The sequence below is a fragment of the Copadichromis virginalis genome, linkage group LG12, assembly GCF_057382275.1.
Source record: "Copadichromis virginalis isolate Kocher_CV1m ecotype Utaka linkage group LG12, C_Virginalis_male_GT1.1, whole genome shotgun sequence".
In the NCBI taxonomy this organism is placed as follows: Eukaryota; Metazoa; Chordata; class Actinopteri; order Cichliformes; family Cichlidae; genus Copadichromis; species Copadichromis virginalis.
The window spans coordinates 22722915-22742489 of record NC_140629.1 but is presented as its reverse complement, the minus strand read 5'-3'; the positions used below and the strand labels follow the sequence as shown (position 1 = coordinate 22742489).

The window sequence follows — 19575 nt, the reverse complement described above, 5'->3', positions numbered from 1 at the left end:
TCTGCTGAAAGGTTACTGCAGGGGCCTGGCTCTAGTTCAACTCTGGGCTATTTCCTGTGTGTCATTCCCTCCCTGGTCTCTGTCCCACCTTTCCGGTCTGCTCTACTGCCCTGTTATCAACAATAAAACTTAAAAATCTACATTTATTAGATAAGTACTATCATATAAACTATTCCCTTATTTACTGTATAAACAGGTAATTACAGACTATAAATAGATGTAATTATTATTATAATTATTGGTAACAGGCATGTATAATTATTAGTATTATTTTAGGGAGGTTTCATTAATATTATAAAAAGGTAGGATTTTAATGAGAGTCTTAAAGATTTGAGTGCCATATATACCTGGAGGCTATTTTACGTCTCCCCACACAGCGGCGCGCTTTGAATGAGCGCCGGGAGAGGCCAGATCCAGCGAGGGGCGGGGTTACACCTTTCCGAGGGAATCCTCGGTTCAAAAAGCTCCCAACGTCTCCTCGTGAGTACTTCGGACTGTGTGTACTTTCATTGTGACTCGAGAAACGGACGAAGACGACCGAGGTATGCTCTTGTAGCAGGACGAGGGTTTATTTCTGTTGTCAGAAGTAAAAAAAAGTTTCTGCTGTGCTGAGTAGAAAGTTATAGACAGTGCGGATAATTTTTAAAAAGACGATAACAACAGCCTACGTGCCGTGCAGGTGGGTACAGACGTTGTTGTTGTTGATCGGGACACCTATCCCTATCCAGACCTCGTCTCACCTGAGCTCGACAGGACACTCAGAAATGTCCATGGAAAGCTATTCAGCGTTGGATGAGCCCTCTCTCCGAGCTTTGGTGAGTAGATGAATGGGAATACTAATGCTGAGCACTGTGGGATATAAGTGTGTTAGGGGGCTAAGTGATTCCTTTGTTCTGGGGGAAAATGTCTTTAAATGAAATGTGTGCTTTTAATCCAGGTAAATGTCTGTCTGATCACCGGTGATTGAGCCCAGTGCTGTTGATATATTCAGTATTTGTCTCGCCTTTTGATACCTCACAGGTAAGAGTGTCCAGACAGGTGGTCTGCACGCATACAGGGCCATCTACTCCCAGTGCTTACCACTACAGTGGGAGTAATTCATCTCCAGTATATCCCAAACACAACGGCAGTACAAAAATTATGAGGGTTTGCTACTGGTGGCAGGATATTAAAGGGTATTTGAATCTTTAATAAATGAGTAGTTTTGTGTATAATCAAAGCAAACAGCTGTCAGTAGCTGTTTAAAGTAGCTGTTTAAAAAAGTTAATATCTAAAAATGTCTGATGCAGAATATTCAAAGTAGTTCATGATTAATAAAGTTATTCATGAGGCATTACGTCACAGGAGCATCAGTCAGTACTGACAGGAGGAATGTATCATTCACCAGGAAGTCTAGAAACATTTATTAGTTCTTATCAGGAAGGTTGTAATTAATTATGGAGGAGGGGAAAGTAACACCTGCAGACATGCCTACGAGGAAGTATGAGTCAGCTGCCCTTGTTTAGGCATGAGTTTGTCTGAATCACAGACACATACGCAACAGTCATACATGCAACAGATTCATTCCTTAGTGTTTTAAAATTTGTAATGACTTAAAGCCTTCAAGTTTGCATCTCTCAGCTGCAACTCTGTGTGGCTTTGCTTTTCTGTCATTACCCTCACTGGCTGATTTCAGAAGAATGTGCACTTTAAGATGGAAAAGAAGAAGGGGAAGAAAAAACCCTTGATTGCTGTTTTTAAAGATCGTTTAACCTGACAAGAAAAGAGCTGTTTGCTTTTGAAGCGAGTCAGGGTATGAATGCGATGTTTAGCTGACCTGCGTGCTGTTCCTTAAACCAAATCCATTAGAGTCTGGAATCATCTTGCCGACAGACACAGTCCCTGTTTTCCCATAAATCGCTCTCACCATGAGTGACGTTACACTGGTGGGAGCACAGGAGAACATGCAGGAAATAATATTTATCCTTCAGCACAGTGATTTACTTTGAAGCGGTGGCACTGGCTGCTTTGATCAGGGGCTTTATGAGTTTATTTATACGAAGACGGAGCAGGAAGATGAACTGAGTGCGAGGGAGGAAAGCCACAAATTTAGCTGGGAAGGTTTCAAAGACTGTATTGGGAGATTTCGTTTGGGAATATTTAATTTCAGACACATTTTTCACCAAATTATGGTCCCATGAGACCCCAGCTCATTGGTTTTAAGGGTGCTTGTCTGCCTCTTGCTGTGTGGCCTGTGAGAAAATGCTGTCCAGAGAGGAGCAGCAGCATCAGCAGGAGAATTAAAAAAAACTTGTGTTCTTATCCTGACGCCCATTAGTCAAGCCTTTACTGAGCTGGAGCGAATGGGGCTCTTTCGGCTGAGCGTCTTTCCGCTCAGTTTTCCTCCCTCAGACGTGACCAGCAGCCTGTAGGTCACAGAGATCCCACATTTTCATTGATGATGTTTGTGGTGACTCGAGTGTCAGGGTTTTCCGTGGTGAACTCAGATTCAAACGAAACAAACCCAGAGGAGAAGTTCACATGAGGTTGCGGTGTAATTTAAACGCGGCATGACAGCTGTGAATGGAGCCTTTTTTGTGTTTTAAGTTTTTTATGAAACATAACACCTCATTGTGTGGGGTTTATGCTCTCTGTGAATCTGCCTTTATTCAGGACACGGGCGTTTGGAGATGGCTGGGCTTTAATTAAGCTCATCGTAAATCCGGGTGGAGGAGCTGCTATTAAACAGTTGGATAACGAACACAAGTTCCAGGCCTGTGTTGTACCTAATGAACTAAGCAGTCAGAAGGTCATACGGCGGCCTCTCTAACGCCACTAATCCCGTCTCTACACTTGTATTGAAAGCCCGGCCAGCCTTTTATACTGCTCATTTAATCCCCTCCATGGCAACAAGGGAAAGCAGTTGTCTTCTTCTCTCAGCTACCACAATTATTTAAATGTCCACAGGAATAATCGGTTGGTGTCCTGGTTTCCTCAGGAGAAGAGTTGAGGTGGGGAGGGGGAGTGTTTGCAGCGGGTCATCTGTCTGAATGGTGCTTGTGTGGCCACAAAAACACAAAAGCTGCTGAGGCCACTCAGAGAAAACCCCTTTCCTTCCAAACCACTCCAACCGCTGTTACTTAATAGCAGACTTTATCTGATGGTTTCAAGCTCTGAGGGTGATGGTTATCTGCTGTTATTCCCATCAATGTGCTGTGCGGTAACAGTTTTCTTGTGGATTAAACCTGCAGGACGGGTTGGGTCTGCAGGTGTCTGTTGATGTGGCAATCTTGCGTCATCCTGCTCTGTCGTGAAAGTGTCTGTTGGTTCTCTGGCTGCACTGTAACAGACCTGAAATCAGTATTTGCATAAAAATCACATTGCAGTTAATGTACAACTCAGACGTTTTATTATTTATGAATTGATTTGACCGCTTGGAGACTTTTCTGCCTGCGGCGCCTGCTGGGCTGGTTTCACACGGGCTGGATGTCTCGCATAATGATTTATAACCTGTCTTGCCAGCTGTGTGACTGTCCCTTTCTCCCTGGTGAGCGAGAGGCATTCACACATGTTTAAAATAGCCGATTTTGCTCTGTGGTCCAGCCTCGTTGATATATGGGACCCCTGGGCCTTTATTTTATGGCTCTGTGGACCCTTTGTGAGTTGACAGGGGCTCAACGGTTACAGTCTGAGAGGAAGAATGGACTTGTTTTGAAGGATCTTGGTATAGTGTGCAGATTTTGCTTAACCCCCAGAGACGGGGGTCCAAAATGTCAGCCTTGTCATTAGGAAGATATAAATTGCAGGAGTTGCACTATATTACATAACTCTTGTCTGGGACAGTTTCATAGATATGCAGGCTGTGTGTTTTTATACACTCCAAGCTAAAATTAGAAAAAAAAAATTGTTTCCATGAAATTTCAGTCAAGGGGACTGGTTATGCTTGTACCAACTATAAAATGTAAGAGCTGGAAAATTTTAAGTGAATTAGAGTTAATATCTGATACACAGTTCAAAATAATCCTTCATTTTCTTATACCAATAGATGGCCATGCTTACAGTATTAACTGGAGCGTTTGGTGCTGTTGGAAAACTCAAATATTTAATCACATTAGGCCTCTTTTCCATTACTACCTACTTGGACCGCAACGCGTTCGAGCGTCCTGCGACGTAACAAACTCTACAACAAAGCTTGACGTAGAAGCAAGAATACCTGCTGCTCGGTCTGCTGAGACGGAGAACACTGCGTTTTGGGTTTTTTTGTTTTTTGCTTTTTTGTAACCGTTTCCAGAAATGGCAGGTTTGATTTTCGTGAATGAGATGATCTCATGACTCATCGAGTGACTCTACTGACCAGCCAATTGGTGGCATGCAGTCTGACGACGTCACCCGGCCAAGCAGGTACTGGTACCACATAGCACCTGGTACCAGGTGCTATGACCTAATGCACAGGTGTCGAACTCTAGGCCTCCAAGGCCTAGAGTTGTAAATCAGCTGTGATGGCCCAGGGTGTTATCTAAAACCTGCAGGACACCGGCCCTCGAGGCCTGGAGTTCGACACCCCTGACCTAATGGAACACCCTTAAAACCGTGCCCAGTCAATCTGAGTAAGTAGTAATGGAATAGGGGTCGTGGTATGATAAATAACTCAACTGTGTGGGTATAAATGTGATGAAAATTCAAACTATGCGATGCTTTTAAGGTGTTGTAAGTGTGTAAAACCTTAAAAAAAAAGGTCATTTGGTAAGTGGTTGCTTGGCAACGTGACAGCCTTATAATATCTGATATAGATAAGCGCATCCAGGAGTCTAAACTTTGTGCCAAGTTTTGTTGCTCAACTCCTTGCGGACTAAATCGCATACAGACACACGCAAAGCGATTTCATTTAAAACGTGGCCTTAGTGTGGCCGCAGTCTGAAACAAGTTGTTTTAGCTGTCTTCTGATTGGTTGCCCACTTGCAAACAGAAGATTTGAACAGCAGGTGGGTTGCGGCTGCTGTGTTCATCATCATCAATCTCCTCTTTCTTTAGCACCACACAGAGCCAAGAGCAGTAAAACATGCCTGAGCATTAAGAACCGTTTCACGTCTGAGCTTTCAACTGGCCGGGATTACTTGTAAATACACTGACCTACATTATTCAAAAATCATCCACGGCTGTAACAGCCGGTGTGTGACAGAACAGTACAGTAGTGGCACCTTTTTAAAGTGATATAAATCAAATTGAAGCTGAAATGATCAGGTATTGCTGTCGCCTCAACAATCCTGAAAACCATTTTCATTCCTTCATACCTTTTTTGGAAAATTGAGTGAAGTGTCCTGTTGCATACATTACATCTCCCTCCGAATGCACACCTGCATCCCACCACAAACACCTGTAAAGACAAGAAAACTTAACCTGAAGTATCTCCTACATCTCGAGCTTTAGGGTTTGTGAACTTGGCTGCCTTTGACCTATGCAGATGTGTATGTGTGTTTGTGCTCCATTTTCCGAAGGATTAAAGGGAGGTGGTGATGAAGACTGGAGCAGTTTAATATTCAGGGCAGCGCTCCCTCTGACGCAGGATGAGCTATCTGCACTGCTGCAGTGACAGCCTATTATAGTGAACCATTTAGTTCCTGGCTTCAGTCTTTGAAGCAAATATCCAAATAAATGGCCGTGCTCAGCTGAGATAAGAAGCTGCATGTTTGGAAACTTTTGTTCTGCTATAAATAGTGCTCTACGATTTTAGCTCTGAACAGATGAGAAAAGAAAAACCATGAACTTTGAGATCATCTGGTCTTTGACCCCTCAGTAGTTTGTTATTGTGGGACAATCATTCAGAGTGAACGTAACACTGTTTAGCGCAGCTCAGAAAGTATTTAAGTGTTTGTGTTTAGAAGGCAAAGTTGAAACTGAGTTCAGTGTGTCAGTTTTTCTTCTTTAAGCGTATATTTACTATTGTTATGTCATTTTTGAAAAGGTGGGTTCTCCAGAAGGACGAACGGCCTTTAAAATCTGAAGCAGTATTTTATTTTTAGCAGTCTTTTTTTGTAATGCCATTAGAGAATAATGTGGCAGTACGCTGAACAAACAGCGCTCAACAGTGTAGTAATGTGATTACATTATTATAAGATTGTGTATTAGCTTGTACATAAATTGTTACTGCTTAGACTCCTTGTCTGTGAGTTATATAGTTCTCATGAGGCGGTGTTTGGAAACTTTACTAAATATTTTGCGATACAAAGTTAAACTAATTGTCACCGTGGCCTTTGGAGCCCAACAGCAAGCTTAAATTTCAGGAGTTTCACTTTAACGACTATCAAACCCCGTACTCTGCAAGACAGAGTGAAAAAATGGGTTATTTAAAAGAAAATGACAGGTAGACTTTTAAAGTGTTTATCCACCAAAACAAATGGGTTGAGTGCATTTCATTTATCACAAAACGTTACTCTTTATATCAGGGATGTCAAACTGATGGGCTACATACAGCCCACTTTGATCTTAAGTGAAGCTCACAAAGTTTAACTATACATTGAATCCTGCATTGAGATGTCTTAGTATAAGAGCAAGAAGTGCCATTTCTACAGTACATCTCAGTTCCTTCACATGATAAAGAAATGTTGTTGTAATAAAACAAAGATATCTGATGACTTTCAGTAAGAAATAAATGTGTAAAATGACAAAACAAGTTCTGGTAGCTCATTGCTCAGTCTGTCCTGTAATTATTTTAAAAACAGTTTTTGTTGAGTCACAGAAAATACTTTTTTGTTTTATTTTACTGTGGAAACACTGTTAAAAAACAAATGTTTGTAATATATAGTAGAAACAGGAACTTTTCTGTCATTTGATTGTTTACTTTATTACTACGGTGTAGTAATAATGCTCGTGGGGGAGGTCTTTATCCATAGGAAACACTGTAAAGTCCAAAATTTATCCCGTAATATTTTTTACATTTTCCTAAGCTGTCAAGTGGACCAGATTGCAGTCTTTCCTGGGCTGATTGCGGCCCCTGGGCCTTATATTTGACACACATGGTCTATATCAAACAAGCTTGATGGAGACTATTTGGTGACTTATAGAGTAGAAGTGGGATTAAATAAGTGTGCACTTTTTCCCAGTCCTTTGTGGGTAGGTAAACTAAATCAGCAAATCAGTGGCTCCATATTTTAGTGAAGGTGTGTCAAACACAAGGTCCGCGGCCCAGAATCGGCCTGGCAGAGAAACCAGTCCAGCTCACTGAACATCTTTGGAAAATGTGAAGGAGGACACTTTTGGACTTTTAATTGCTTTTATAAATTTTACAGCTTGTCCTAATGATAAATATCTCTCCACAGCCATTCTAACTACAGTAATAAAGTAATAGATAAAGAGGTAAATAAAATGACAGGAGAATTCCAGTTTTCAATATCTACTACAGAAATATCTATTTTTTTAGTGTCCACAGTAAAATACATAAATAAGTACAAGAGGACATTTTCTGTGAGTTAACAAATCTTTGCACTGTATAATTACAGGACAATCTGGGCATTGAGCTACCAGAATTTTCAGTCATTTTATATATTTATTTCTTACGATTTACGCTCGCATTGAGTCACACTGACTTTATCATGTAGAAAAACTGGAACATGTAGTGTTGATGTTGCTCTTCTTTTTCTTGCATTGAGATCTCCGGGATTAAATGTGCAGTGGAGCTACTTTACACTGACATAAAGGGTATTTTCACCGGATCAAAGCGGGCTGTATGTGGTGCGCGATGTAAAATGAGTTTGACATCTCTGTTTTATCTGTTTATACATTCACCCAGCAAACAAAATATCAGCAGTTTGTTCTCAGGAGAAGATGCAGAACCCTTCACGACTGTGTCAGGAAGGGAACATCAATGTAGTGTAGTGTTGCTTTATTTTTGTGTATGTTTAAAAAAATATTTTTTCCCTAAATTAGTTTCTGTTTATTGTTGAAAATAAATTGAGCACAATGTGGGTTGTGTTGCTGTGTCTGGTTTGACTCAAACTAATGGCGCTTCACTCTTAGAAACTTGCAGTCTGCAGCTTGTCAGAAGAATTCCTACTTCCAGTACTTCTGATGCAGTCAGCCAGGAGATATTCAGAACGACTGAGGAGACTCCGCCTGTGAAGTTTAGACTCAGTATATTGTGTAGCTGTCAAGCAGGCGGTGCACCGAGTTTTGTAACTGTCAGATATGAGACTGCTGCTGCTGTCACAGCTGCTCTGGTCTTTTCCTCTGTTTGGTAAGTGATCCAGCAGAGGCAGTTTGTGCGACTGATCTCTGTCTGGATCATCAGTCAGCCAAATGGAAAAGGTCTGAATAAGACATTGAACGTGTGCTTTCTTTCTTCCCCTCCTTGTCCCTGTCTGCTGTCAGAGTCGTCTCTGAGATGGACAGCAACCTTCCCTTGAGCTTTATGAATTTAGTGTCTGGAGATTTTTGGGTTCCAAAGTCTTCTCTTTGTCCAGTTTTTAGACAAAAAATACTCAGCAGATGTGGATGAAACATACAGTTTTTTCGATGTGATGAGAAATCTGTTGTTCTCTCAGGGGGAAGAGAAAATTAACTCTCATTGAGATGCCATTAAGATGCCATCTAATGCTACTTCCCAAGCTCTGATTCTCAGCTGTACTGCTGGAGGGAGTCGACACAGATTTTGCTCCCATTTAAATACTAAGCTGTTGCTCTGTTTATAGAGGAAAATGGAACATATAAGGATCTGCTTTCAGCAGGAGGGAGAAAAAAAGTTTTTTATTAAGTCACATAGAGAGTTAATAAAAAAAGGATGATTGTATGGCGCTGGATAATGCTTTTTAAATGAGCAATTGAAGAAATTTAAAAACACTGTTTTTCTTTGTTAGTTTTTTTTTCTATATTAACTTCCTGAGGAAAGAGGCATTTCCTGAGTCCCTAGAACTCATCAGGCGGATGTTTATGTTTTGCTTTCCAGCTCGGCCTTGTTAATGTCGTGGCATTCTTGAGATGTACACTGCTGATCTGTTAAATTTTGTTTGCCTCTCTCAGTCTGTCTCTGTATCATTGTTATACGCAGGATTTTTATTGCTGCCTCTCTGGGATCTTTTATAACAAACAGTTTGTGCTCTGCAGCATCCCAAATTGCTTCATTTATCCCTCTCTTTTTCTTCCTGTGGGACACCACTTCTGCCTTCTGGCCCTCCATCATTAAACTAAATGAGTCGGTCACGCAGGGCTTCGGTTTGACCAGCGATGTAGCATATTTAGAGAAGATTCATCATACACTTTCAAAGTCTTCTCACAGGACAGTGCAACTGTAGTGTAGGATGCAGTGGGATTTTTGAAAGGCTCGTTCCTCCTGGATGGGAATATACAAATGTTTTTTTTAAAAGCAAATAAGGTGTTTTGGGGGGGTTTTTAAACTACAATTTCAGCTTCAAGAACCAGCTCCTACAGATAAGATTCAGTATCAGAAATGAAAGTACTAAGGAACAGTGAGGCATAAACCCTGTTACGAGAGTGGCTCCCAAATGTGGGTCACAGTTTTCCTGCTCGACCTGGATACCTCACTGCGACCTGACCAGCGGGTCTGGAGGCAAGCACTTTCACAGGAGTGGCTGAACGAGACCAAAGAGAATTACACAGCAGAGCTGATTTTTAGTGTGCTGAGACGCAGCAGTGCAGCAAAGATCTGAAATAACTTTGAGGTCCTGCACACAGCCGAACAGTAATTATTTTGCAGTTTAGATCAGAGTGCCGACCATGTGTGCACAATGAAGCATGCGCTGATTAATCCTTCAGTGTGTGGAGTTGTTTGCACTAATGTGAGACTAAATGAATACAGCACATTCGAGTCCAGATCTGTCTTCAGTGCATCATTACGGCCCTATAGGGCATTGTTGATTACTATACCACCCCCCCCCACCCCACCCTCGTGGCCCCCGCGCATTCCTCTATGTGTCTGTTCTTTGTGGCTGCTACCTCTATCAGCAGGGATGATGAGACAGAGTACCGGGCTGTGGTTGACTCCTTTGTCACGTGGTGTGAGCAGAATCATCTGCAGCTCAACGTGGCAAAGACCAAGGAACTGATCGTGGACTTCAGGAAGACCAGGAAACACTTGACCCCTGTTTCAATCCAGGGGGTCAGTGTTGACATTGTGGAGGACTATAAATACCTTGGAGTACACATTGACAATAAACTGGACTGGGCTAAAAACACCACAGCACTTTACAGGAAGGGCCAGAGTCGTCTCTATTTTTTGAGGCGACTGAGGTCCTTCAACATCTGCCAGAAAATGCTGAGGATTTTCTATGAGTCTGTGGTGGCCAGTGCGATCCTCTATGCTGTTGCATGCTGGGGAAGCAGGCTGAGGGTCGCAGATGCCAACAGACTTAATAAACTGATCCGTAAGGCCAGCAATGTTGTGGGGATGGAGCTGGACTCCCTCAAGGTGGTGTCGGAGAGGCGGATGCTGTCCAAGATAAAGACAATGTTGGATAACACCTCCCACCCACTCCATGACATGTTGGTCAGTCACAGGAGCTCGTTCAGTGAGAGACTGAGATTACCGAAAAGCACCACTGAACGACACAGGAAATCATTCCTGCCTGTGGCCATCTCCCTGTACAACGCATCCACTTAACACACTGTTTGCTGCTACAACTACACATGTTTCTTTTCCAAATATTTATTTATAAGTGACTTATGTATGTATGTATGTATATATATGTATATATTGTACTATTCTTAGTTAGCGTATTGTCTGTCTTGTCTTAATGTTGGTTTAAAATGGAGCACTGTAACAAAAAATAATTTCCCCCAGGGATCAATAAAGTATTCTGATTCTGATTCTGATTCTAGTGTAAAGGGGGACAGTGTTTTCCCAGGTCTGTCTATTGAAATCATTTTAAGCTTTCCTACACGTGCAACTGCACTTGCTGCAAGCACGTTGGCACATGCACAGTTATCTCTCCCTCACTTACCTGTATATTTCATAGATGCTCCTTCTTTTTCTTCATCACAGACAATGGAGGCTCAGAGTGCTCTGTAACACAATGACTTCTAACCTTGAGTTTGGTTTTCAGCTGAAAGGCAACTGAAACTGCCTCCTCTCCAGAACCAGGTGTCCTCTGCCTCGCAGGGCTTTCTGTTGCTATCCTGATTATATTTCCACCTATCTTTGTCTGTGTGTGTGGAGACCTACTGTATGCAGGCATTGTGAGGTAATTGATCCACTTGATCAATCATTAAATCTTGGAGTTTTGCCCTGAAGAAAACCAACAAGGGCATTATATGGTAATTAAAATTACTCTGAGCTTTACTCACCCTCACTTCTCTGTTTTTTTTTGTTTTGTTTGTTTGTTTGTTTGTTTGTCAGTAGCAGCCCAGCTTCCTCGGTGGCAGCTGCTAATCTATTTCAGCTTTTGCTTAAAGAAGCGTCCCGTGTTTCCTTATAAGGCCACACTCACTTGTGGACTTGACACAGGACTGATCCAATCAGCTGCCTGGCTGCACTCAAACCTCAGTCTACTCTGGAAATTATTACTCTAGGGCTCTGTTCATGCACAAAAACACAGTACCCCCTACCTCTCCTTTATATTCATGCACATGGATGCACAACCACATACTTGAGACCTTTGTGTAAAACTGTACAAGTCCTAGCTTTCAGTAAAAAAACAGCAAAATGAGACGAGACCTGCACACACCCACTGAGAGTCAAAAGGTCACTTGGTCTGAGGGGTCTCAGACACTGGGCTTATGTTTTGGGTCATTATCTTGCTGTAGGATAAAACCTTCACCAACTAGGCGCATACCAGAGGGTGCTGCAGAATGCTGTGGTAGCCGTTTGGGTTCAGGGTGTCTCTCACTCTCAGTCACCGACCCTGGATCCAGACTATCACATTTCCTCCTCCTTGTTTAACAGTTGATGCCACACACTGTGGAACTATCATTTTGCCTACTCGAAGGCGTACAAAGATCCTGTGTGACGAACCAAAGATTTCAAATTATCATTCATCAGTCCATAATACCTTCTTCCAGTCTACAGTAGTCCAATAGCAGTGTTTCATGGCCCAGGCAAGCCTCTTTGTCTTCTTCTGATGTCTTAGCAATGGCTTTCTTGCTGCAACTCGTCCTCTCAAACCTGCAGCTTGAAGTCTTCTCTTCATACTTGAAACGGAGACTTGCTTACTATGAACACTATGAAGCTGTAGCCTATAACACAAAATAAAAGAGTCCATCCGGGCAAGAAGGATTGCCACTTCGAAAATGTATTTTAATTTCAGAGAAAATGTTCAAACAGAGGGAGACTGAGGACAGGCAGGATAATGAGAGGTGGGAACAGGTGGGAACACAGCTGGGGGCTAATCTGACATAACATGACAAAGGGGAAGCAAAATTGAATACATCGAATGCAGGACAAGGACTATCAAGATAAAACAGGAAGCATGAAAAATATGGAGAAGCATTACTGACTGGAGAGACAGAGAGGGAACATGAAATACAGAAAGACAGGGAAGAAACTGAGACAGAACCCTAAAGACTAAAAACTATACATAAGCACAAATCCCATACAGACAAAAAAAAAAAAAAACAACAACAAAAAAAACATGACTGACACTGCAATATTAACACAACTCAAAAACATAAGAACCCTGGGTCACCAGACCCAGTACCATGACAGTTTGTCTACTAGGAAGCTGAAGGGTAGCTCTGTATTTTTGAAGAATTACAGACAAGACTTAGTTGATGCTTAAAGCTGGTTTATTTAATTAATTTGTATCCAATTTACCAGTGTAAACATGGTGTTTGGGGTCTCATTGAAGGATTGATGTCATGGTAAGGTGTCCGCTGCTCCACTTTGAATATTGGTATGAACTTGAAACAGTGAGTACTTAGTGGATTTTCACCAAAATTGTGCCCACGTTCAAGACCATATTTGCTGGTTGTTGTTATTGTTGTTGTTTTTAAGGATGTTTTTTAAATTTTCACAAGAATTGCTAGTTCCCCTAGAGCAGGAGTCTCTATAACTCCAGTCCTCGAGAGCTACTATAACACACAGTAGCTCTTGAGGACTGGAGTTTGAGACCCCTACCTTACAGTATTTGGCCACTCCAACAATCAGAGGATTCCCTGTGAGCCGCGACTGGTTGGGGTGGGGGGAGTGAAAATAATTTTTTTTTTTTTAAAAGCCAAAGTGATAAATATTGGAGCAACTTAATTACTTTTTTGTTAAAATCTTAAGCTGTTGTTATCAGTTTTAAAGGAGTATTGGGTTTGAATTGTAGATAAGTGTTTGCAGTGGATTTCTGCTGATTTCTTCTTCTGATTGCTTTTTCCAACCCCTGCTTGTGGTTTTGTCACTTTTGTCTGGGGTCAAAGAAGCAATGCTGGAGACTTTTGTCTCCCTCTGCTTCTCATTTTAATGCAGGGGGAACTCTCAGGCCAGGGTCAAAAAAGGGATGCTTGAGAACCTCCAAGGGTTTGATGCGCTGGTTTGCATCCAAGGCCAACATCCGTTTAATCAGGCTGACCAATAAATCTGTATCACTTTCAGGTCCTGTTCTAACTGTGATTACTTGTTTGAGGTCATCAAGATGCTGCAGTGTTATATTTCGAGTGTCGTTGGATTGGTATCCTGTCTCATACTGAAATTGTTCTTCTGCCTTAAATGTCCAGCGCTGTTTGCTGTGGTCGTTTTGGCCATGCCACAGTCTGAATTTTAAAGCATCGTAATCCATTTTCCCAGGGTAGGGGCACCCCCATAGCAAGTTCCACAGCTACCAGCCCCAGAGACCACATGTCAATTGCTTCATTATATGGAATATGAGGCATAACTTCATACCAAATTGTCTGCACACAGGTACCAGGAATCACTACAGACACAGGACGTGCTAGGCCAAAGTCAATAACTTTGACTTTGACGGGAGACTCATGGCGGTTCACAACTATTATGTTTCCAGGTTTGAGGTCAGCATGCACTATTCCCAAAGAACTGAGGTGGTACAGAGCATTTGATATTTGATTTCATTTCATTCGATAATTTGTAAAATTGGCCTCAATTCTCTTATGGGGAGACCCTGGTAATTCTGATCCTTTATGTAGTCCCACAGGTTTTGATCAATTTTGTCTGTTGCAAAATTTTAGGTTTGCTCTTGTTTATTTTAATAGCCACGTCCATATAATAAACTCCACAGGCATGAAAACTGAGAATTCTGTAGACTGGACATTGCTGGCGCTCACAGCAAAAGGATTTTGTCAATACGACTTGTAGTTTTCTCTTGGGAAGCATTTGTTTTGGGCTCACTTTTCTGTTTATTTAAACCAGCAGCAGACGGGCGCATGTCTGTCTGTGTGTGTCTGGTGCCACTGGCTGGAGTTGCTATAGCAACCAGGCTCACACCTGCCTGCTTAATGAGCTCTGTTTGTCACTCTGCCAAGATTCATCTTAAAACTGCTGCTGTGTCCACAGTGTTTGCTCTACAGCCATCATTTTACCCTCAAAACGTAGCCATCGTTATTCTCTTTCCAACAGTGTGTCTTCCAAAGCTCAGAGTTGTAAACTTTTTGAACTGTGTGGATCCAAGTAGAGGGATCACATTTCAGTCATTCAGAATGAATATGAACTTTTAATATTCATTCAGATGTTTTCTGACTCTGAATTTTCTTTTCTCATTACTCAGCTTTTTCTAATTTACACTTTAAAACATTGTGAGCTACTTTTCAACTTCTTCTGTGTGAATGTCAGCTTTCAACAGTTCTGCACTTTTGTTTTCAGGTGAAAAATTCTGTATTTTTCAGCTCATTCAACATTTTTTAACTTAAAATTCAGCAGATATGTCATATGAGCTCAAGACATTCAGCTATCAGCATTCACACTGCAGTTTCTTCAGAAAATGCATTTTTGTGATATTGTTCACACTAAATTTGACCCCTATTAATTTGTTATGAGTCAATCAAAGAAAATGTTGGTTTTGGAGAATTTTTAATTATAAAACCTTTGGTTTGTTTATTTACTGTATTTGGTTTTTCGTTTGCATGCCATGTCAAGCTTTTCCGTATATATTATTTATTATTATTTTAGATTCTCCTTCAGCTTCATATATTCTTATTTACACAAGCAGTGTGTGTGTGTGTGTGTGTGTGTGTGTGTGTGTGTGTGTGTGTGTGTGTGTGTGTGTGTGTGTGTGTGTGTGTGTGTGTGAATGATGTGGTTCACAAAACAAGCTGCAACGTTTGACCCAACTTTTGTGAACCTCTTCTCACAGCGTTGTTCAACAGTAATGCAGTTTTTACAGCTAACTTTTATACTTGTAATACCTGAGTTTAGTGTTGTAAAGTACATGCAAACCTCTTATATATTTAAATATATACAGCTGCAGAAGAAATCATATTTTTTGACAAATACAGGCAAATTAAAAAATGTAAAATTAAAAAAAAAAGAAGAAATTTTCAGCACGCAACGTTTCATGTTCCCATCAAGGCTCCTGTGTGTTACCATTCAACCCAGTGCACAAAAACGTCTGAAAGCCAGAGCTTTCATATAATAAGTGGTCTATTTGTTAAAGATGCTCAGACATTCAGAGGCTGTGTACTGCTCTGCGTTATTACCAAACAATAATCTAACGCTGGGAAAAGAATAGAGGTTGACACATCATTTGTATATTAATCCTGTCTAAGCACTGCATGTTTTCACATGTTTCACAATGTCAAAATGTAGTCCTGAAAATACCAGCAGTCATGGGAACTACTACAAAGGCAGTTTTGAGTACTTTGGCAGGCTTTGATTTGTCTGTGGACAGATTTTTGCCAAGTCGCCTTGGAGGTCTTGTGGGTCCATGATTGACAGGCTACAACTACGGTGAAAAGACTCCAGCACATTAAATGCAGGACAAAGAGTAACCTGTCTTTGTGTGGGACTATGCTAGGAGTTCATTTTGACATATCTAACAAACCTATCTAATATGTTTGGCATTTGAATGTAACACTCTCAGTTAATAAACAGTATAAGTAAGTATATATAAGTATAAGTATAAGCAAAAACAGAAGATAAAGGTTTGGTTTTTTTTTGGCTAATTTTTTAAAAAGTTTTACATATTAAAACTGATGTCACTAGACAAGATGTCACAAGCTACTCTGTCTGGTAACATCTTCAAGTTTTAGAAAAGTTGCCTCCACTTGAGCCAACCAAATCTGAGTGTGTGGGACAGCACCTCCCCTAGCCTAAGCTGTTTTGACAGCACAAGACCCACAGAGGGCAGTTTTTATGATGTAGTTGATGCCAATATTGTGACTACCTTAAATCCCCACCTTTTTAACCACATCTGGTGCAGTTTCTATATCGGGCAAATTAAAATTAAATTGGCCTCCCGAAACATAGTCCTATTGAAACCTGTGTCTCTCATGTGTACCAGATGACTTCAGAGGGTGCTCCTGTCCTCAGGAGCATGTCGTCAGCTGGTTGGGATTACTGGTAAACCGTAGGAGCTCTCTAATTGGCTGTGATTGATTGAGCTGCTTCAGTCGGATGTCTTTTGGAGGTTTGAGGTTTTGACTCCATAGAAAGCTGCTGCTTGGCAGGAAGTGACTCAAAGCACCCTTCAAGTGCAAGTTTTTACCAACTCCCTTGTGAAGCAACTTTCTTTTGTCATTCGCCTCCTCTCTCCTTGTTTCCTCACAAATATCATGGCGTAATGTCTCTAATACCTGTCTCCCAGCAAGGATTGTTCTCTCATCACCCTCTCATATCCACCTCCTTCCTCCTGGATCTCACCGGCTGAGTCAGGTGAGGCTGACAGGTGTGGCGGCATTTTCCTTGAAGGTCTTTCAGCACAGCAGACCAGACTGCAGCATGACTGTCTGCAGTCATTAAAGGTGCTGATATCTGGCGCTGATGTCTCAGTGACTGCATCATTTTCTGTAAAAATGTACTCTGCGTGTGTGACGACGTCGTCATGTGCGATTTCTGAGTCATGCGTCTTGTTAGAGGCACGAGCAACGTTTTCTGTCTGGGTGTAACGGCCTCTTTCTGGGTCACTGTGTCGCTGTTTGGAGCCACAGTGACAGTTGGTGAGCCAGAGGTTTGTGGTCTGGTTTGAAAAATGCCTGCAGGGACGGTCACTGGTGTGAGATGCTGTCAGCGTGTAACCAGAGGGATATTTTTCCCCTTCTCCGCTCTCATGACACAGCTCACTCTTTGTCAAGGCCGCTGTCACGAGGCGCCAACTGGACTCTGTTACTACCCAAGCGCATGTTTCCGTCTCTGCTTCTTTGACCGTTATTCTGTTTTGTTTGGCAGGCATCCAGGTGTAAGGTGTGTTTTATTAGTCTGGGTTAAGCCCGCTCATTTCTTTCCTGTGCGAGGAAGTGCAGATATGTAAAGGGAGAAAGTGGGTTACAGTCTTTGGCGGCACTGGCCAGTTGAATTCAACAAATAAATGTTGCAACCAATCCAGCAGCCATCTGTCTGCTGATTGGTCCGTTTAAACCCCCTGTACATGTTAGACGTTACTATTTGAAGTTGTTTTTAGAGCAGGTCAAGTCGAAGTGCTCGAGTCTGCTCTTAATGACTTTAATTCCTCCATTTAAGTCACATGCTCTGATTCTCTCCACACTGTTTAATCATTTCTCATGATTTTTGTTTTAAGTTTAAGCTGAATTGGAGCCTGCTAGAGAATGCTAGGCACACATTACTGTCTTTGAATTGAGGGTTGAAGCTGTGCTGCTCTAAATCATGAATAAATAAATTAGTTAGCCCTGATACTTGGTGAAAAGAGTACTGGCTGTACCATCACATCCTGACACTCGCTCAGCGCAGAGCCCGGCAGTGTGGTAAGGGATGACTCGAGGGAGAGTGTTTGAGTTAGTGTAACACGGGCGTGTGAAGGACACACTGGCCAGTGATGAGCGAATGTGATCTCGTTTTCCTGCTTCACAATCAGAAACCAGCCATTGTCTCACCAGGTCATAGTTTCTCTGTGCTGGGCTAGAAACAAACCCAGTGCCTGATTGCTGTATTTCGCTGCCTTCTTTTTCTCTTGTGAGTCAGTAGGAATGTGAGGAATGACCTTTGCGAGGACTGACTGTTTCCCACCCAGCTCTCATCTGCCCATTTTTAGTCATGCACAGGTCTAGTTTCTCCTTCGTTTTTCTTTGTCATCCTAACGCTCCATTTCTTTACTATAACCTATTATCCATCTCCTGCTTTCTCATATCCTTTCTTTCCAGCTGTTTATGAGCACTTTCTCTTCTTACCCTTTCTTTTCAGTCAGCTCAGCACATTGAATTTACACAAATTGCAGCATAAAGAAAGAGCCCCTGTGAGCCGGAGTAGCTTGGGCTGCATATTTTGTGAAACCTCAAAAACCACTGGACCTCTTCATCTCTTGTGAGAAGTGCCTCCTCCTCCTCTTCCTCCCATGGGCCTAGCAGTGGGGCTACATCAACCCCCTTTTTCAAGCCATCAGCATGTGGGGCTTAGCTTAACAACCACATCCAGCTCCCTTCAGAAGAAGGCAGTTGGCACACACAGGTTTGAGTCACAACACTGCAGGTTTTAACCGGTGCAGCGGGAAACCTTAAAGTGTGTGAGCATGAGATTCATAAGAAAAGCCTGCCAGAGGAGCTGTTCCTCTCTGCGTGTGTTGACAGGTTCCTGCTGTTGTGTTTTTTTTGTTTTTTTGTTTTAAAAAGAGAGATTTATCTCCCGTTTGACAGGAGAGGGCTCTCTCTACCCTGCGCTCACGGCTGTTGCTGACACGAAGGCGCCTGTCTTGTTGAAGTGGTGTTTCTGTCTGCAGGTGTGCTTTTATATACACTTGAACACCTTAATTAGTCCTCTTTGGCTCGAGGAAAAGATGTGCCTTTTAAGTAACAGCCACTCAGAGCGATGAAATGGCTCACTCAGTGTTTTAAGTGGGCCATTCAACTTTTCTGGGTCCCGCTGCAGTCTGGCTGCCATTCAGCGAGACAGGGTAAGACACCACAGTAGTGTGTTGACCCGGGGAGACAAACACACTTCTCATCCTTAGTGCTGAGCACCAGCTGTTGCCAGGCCAATTTCTAATCCTGCGCTCTGTCTCGTCACATTAGTGAACTCTGATCACTTGTCATCGCAAATCTCTAAAGCGCCCATCACCCTACTGACCCTATAACTCTTTACTACATGTTCGAAAGTAAGCCAGCAGTGCATGGATGGGAACTTCTACTCTATTTGAACTCTCAAAATGTCTAAATGGAGCATCTGAAGCATCTAAGCATTTTTTTTCTTGTTGGAAAAAAAAACACACTGAAGTCAGGGTTCAGTATTTTGCCAAAGGATAACTAGAATAACTAGAGGAGCCAGGGATCGAACAAACGACCTTCTGATTAGTAGATAACCCACTCCACTTCCTGAGCCACAGTACACAGTACTCTCTCAGCCCTACCAGGGATACATCCATGACCTTTGTCACCACAAACTATAGTCTGACCAAGCCATGAGATCGGTGGGAAAGCTAATTATACTACTGAGTACGCGCACATACTTGGAGCTGGAGTTCAATGATTCCAGATTTGTATTTTTTCAAACAGCTGAAGGTTGCGTGAAAAGCTTATCCTACATGCCAACCATGCCTGCATGAGCAAATGATA

The 19575-nt window shown here is 42.1% G+C and overlaps 1 protein-coding gene across 2 annotated transcripts in view; it reads left to right on the top strand.

The window, feature by feature from the left end:
- Positions 1-456: 456 nt before the first annotated feature.
- The window catches only part of smtnb (smoothelin b), a 50251-nt gene continuing 31132 nt past the window's right edge, over positions 457-19575 (top strand). For both annotated transcript variants that reach the window (XM_085475461.1, XM_085475460.1), the window contains exon 1: positions 457-815. In XM_085475461.1, coding sequence (XP_085331587.1) covers positions 765-815 — 51 coding nt within the window. In that variant the 5' untranslated portion in view covers positions 457-764. The remainder of the gene's footprint in view (positions 816-19575) is intronic.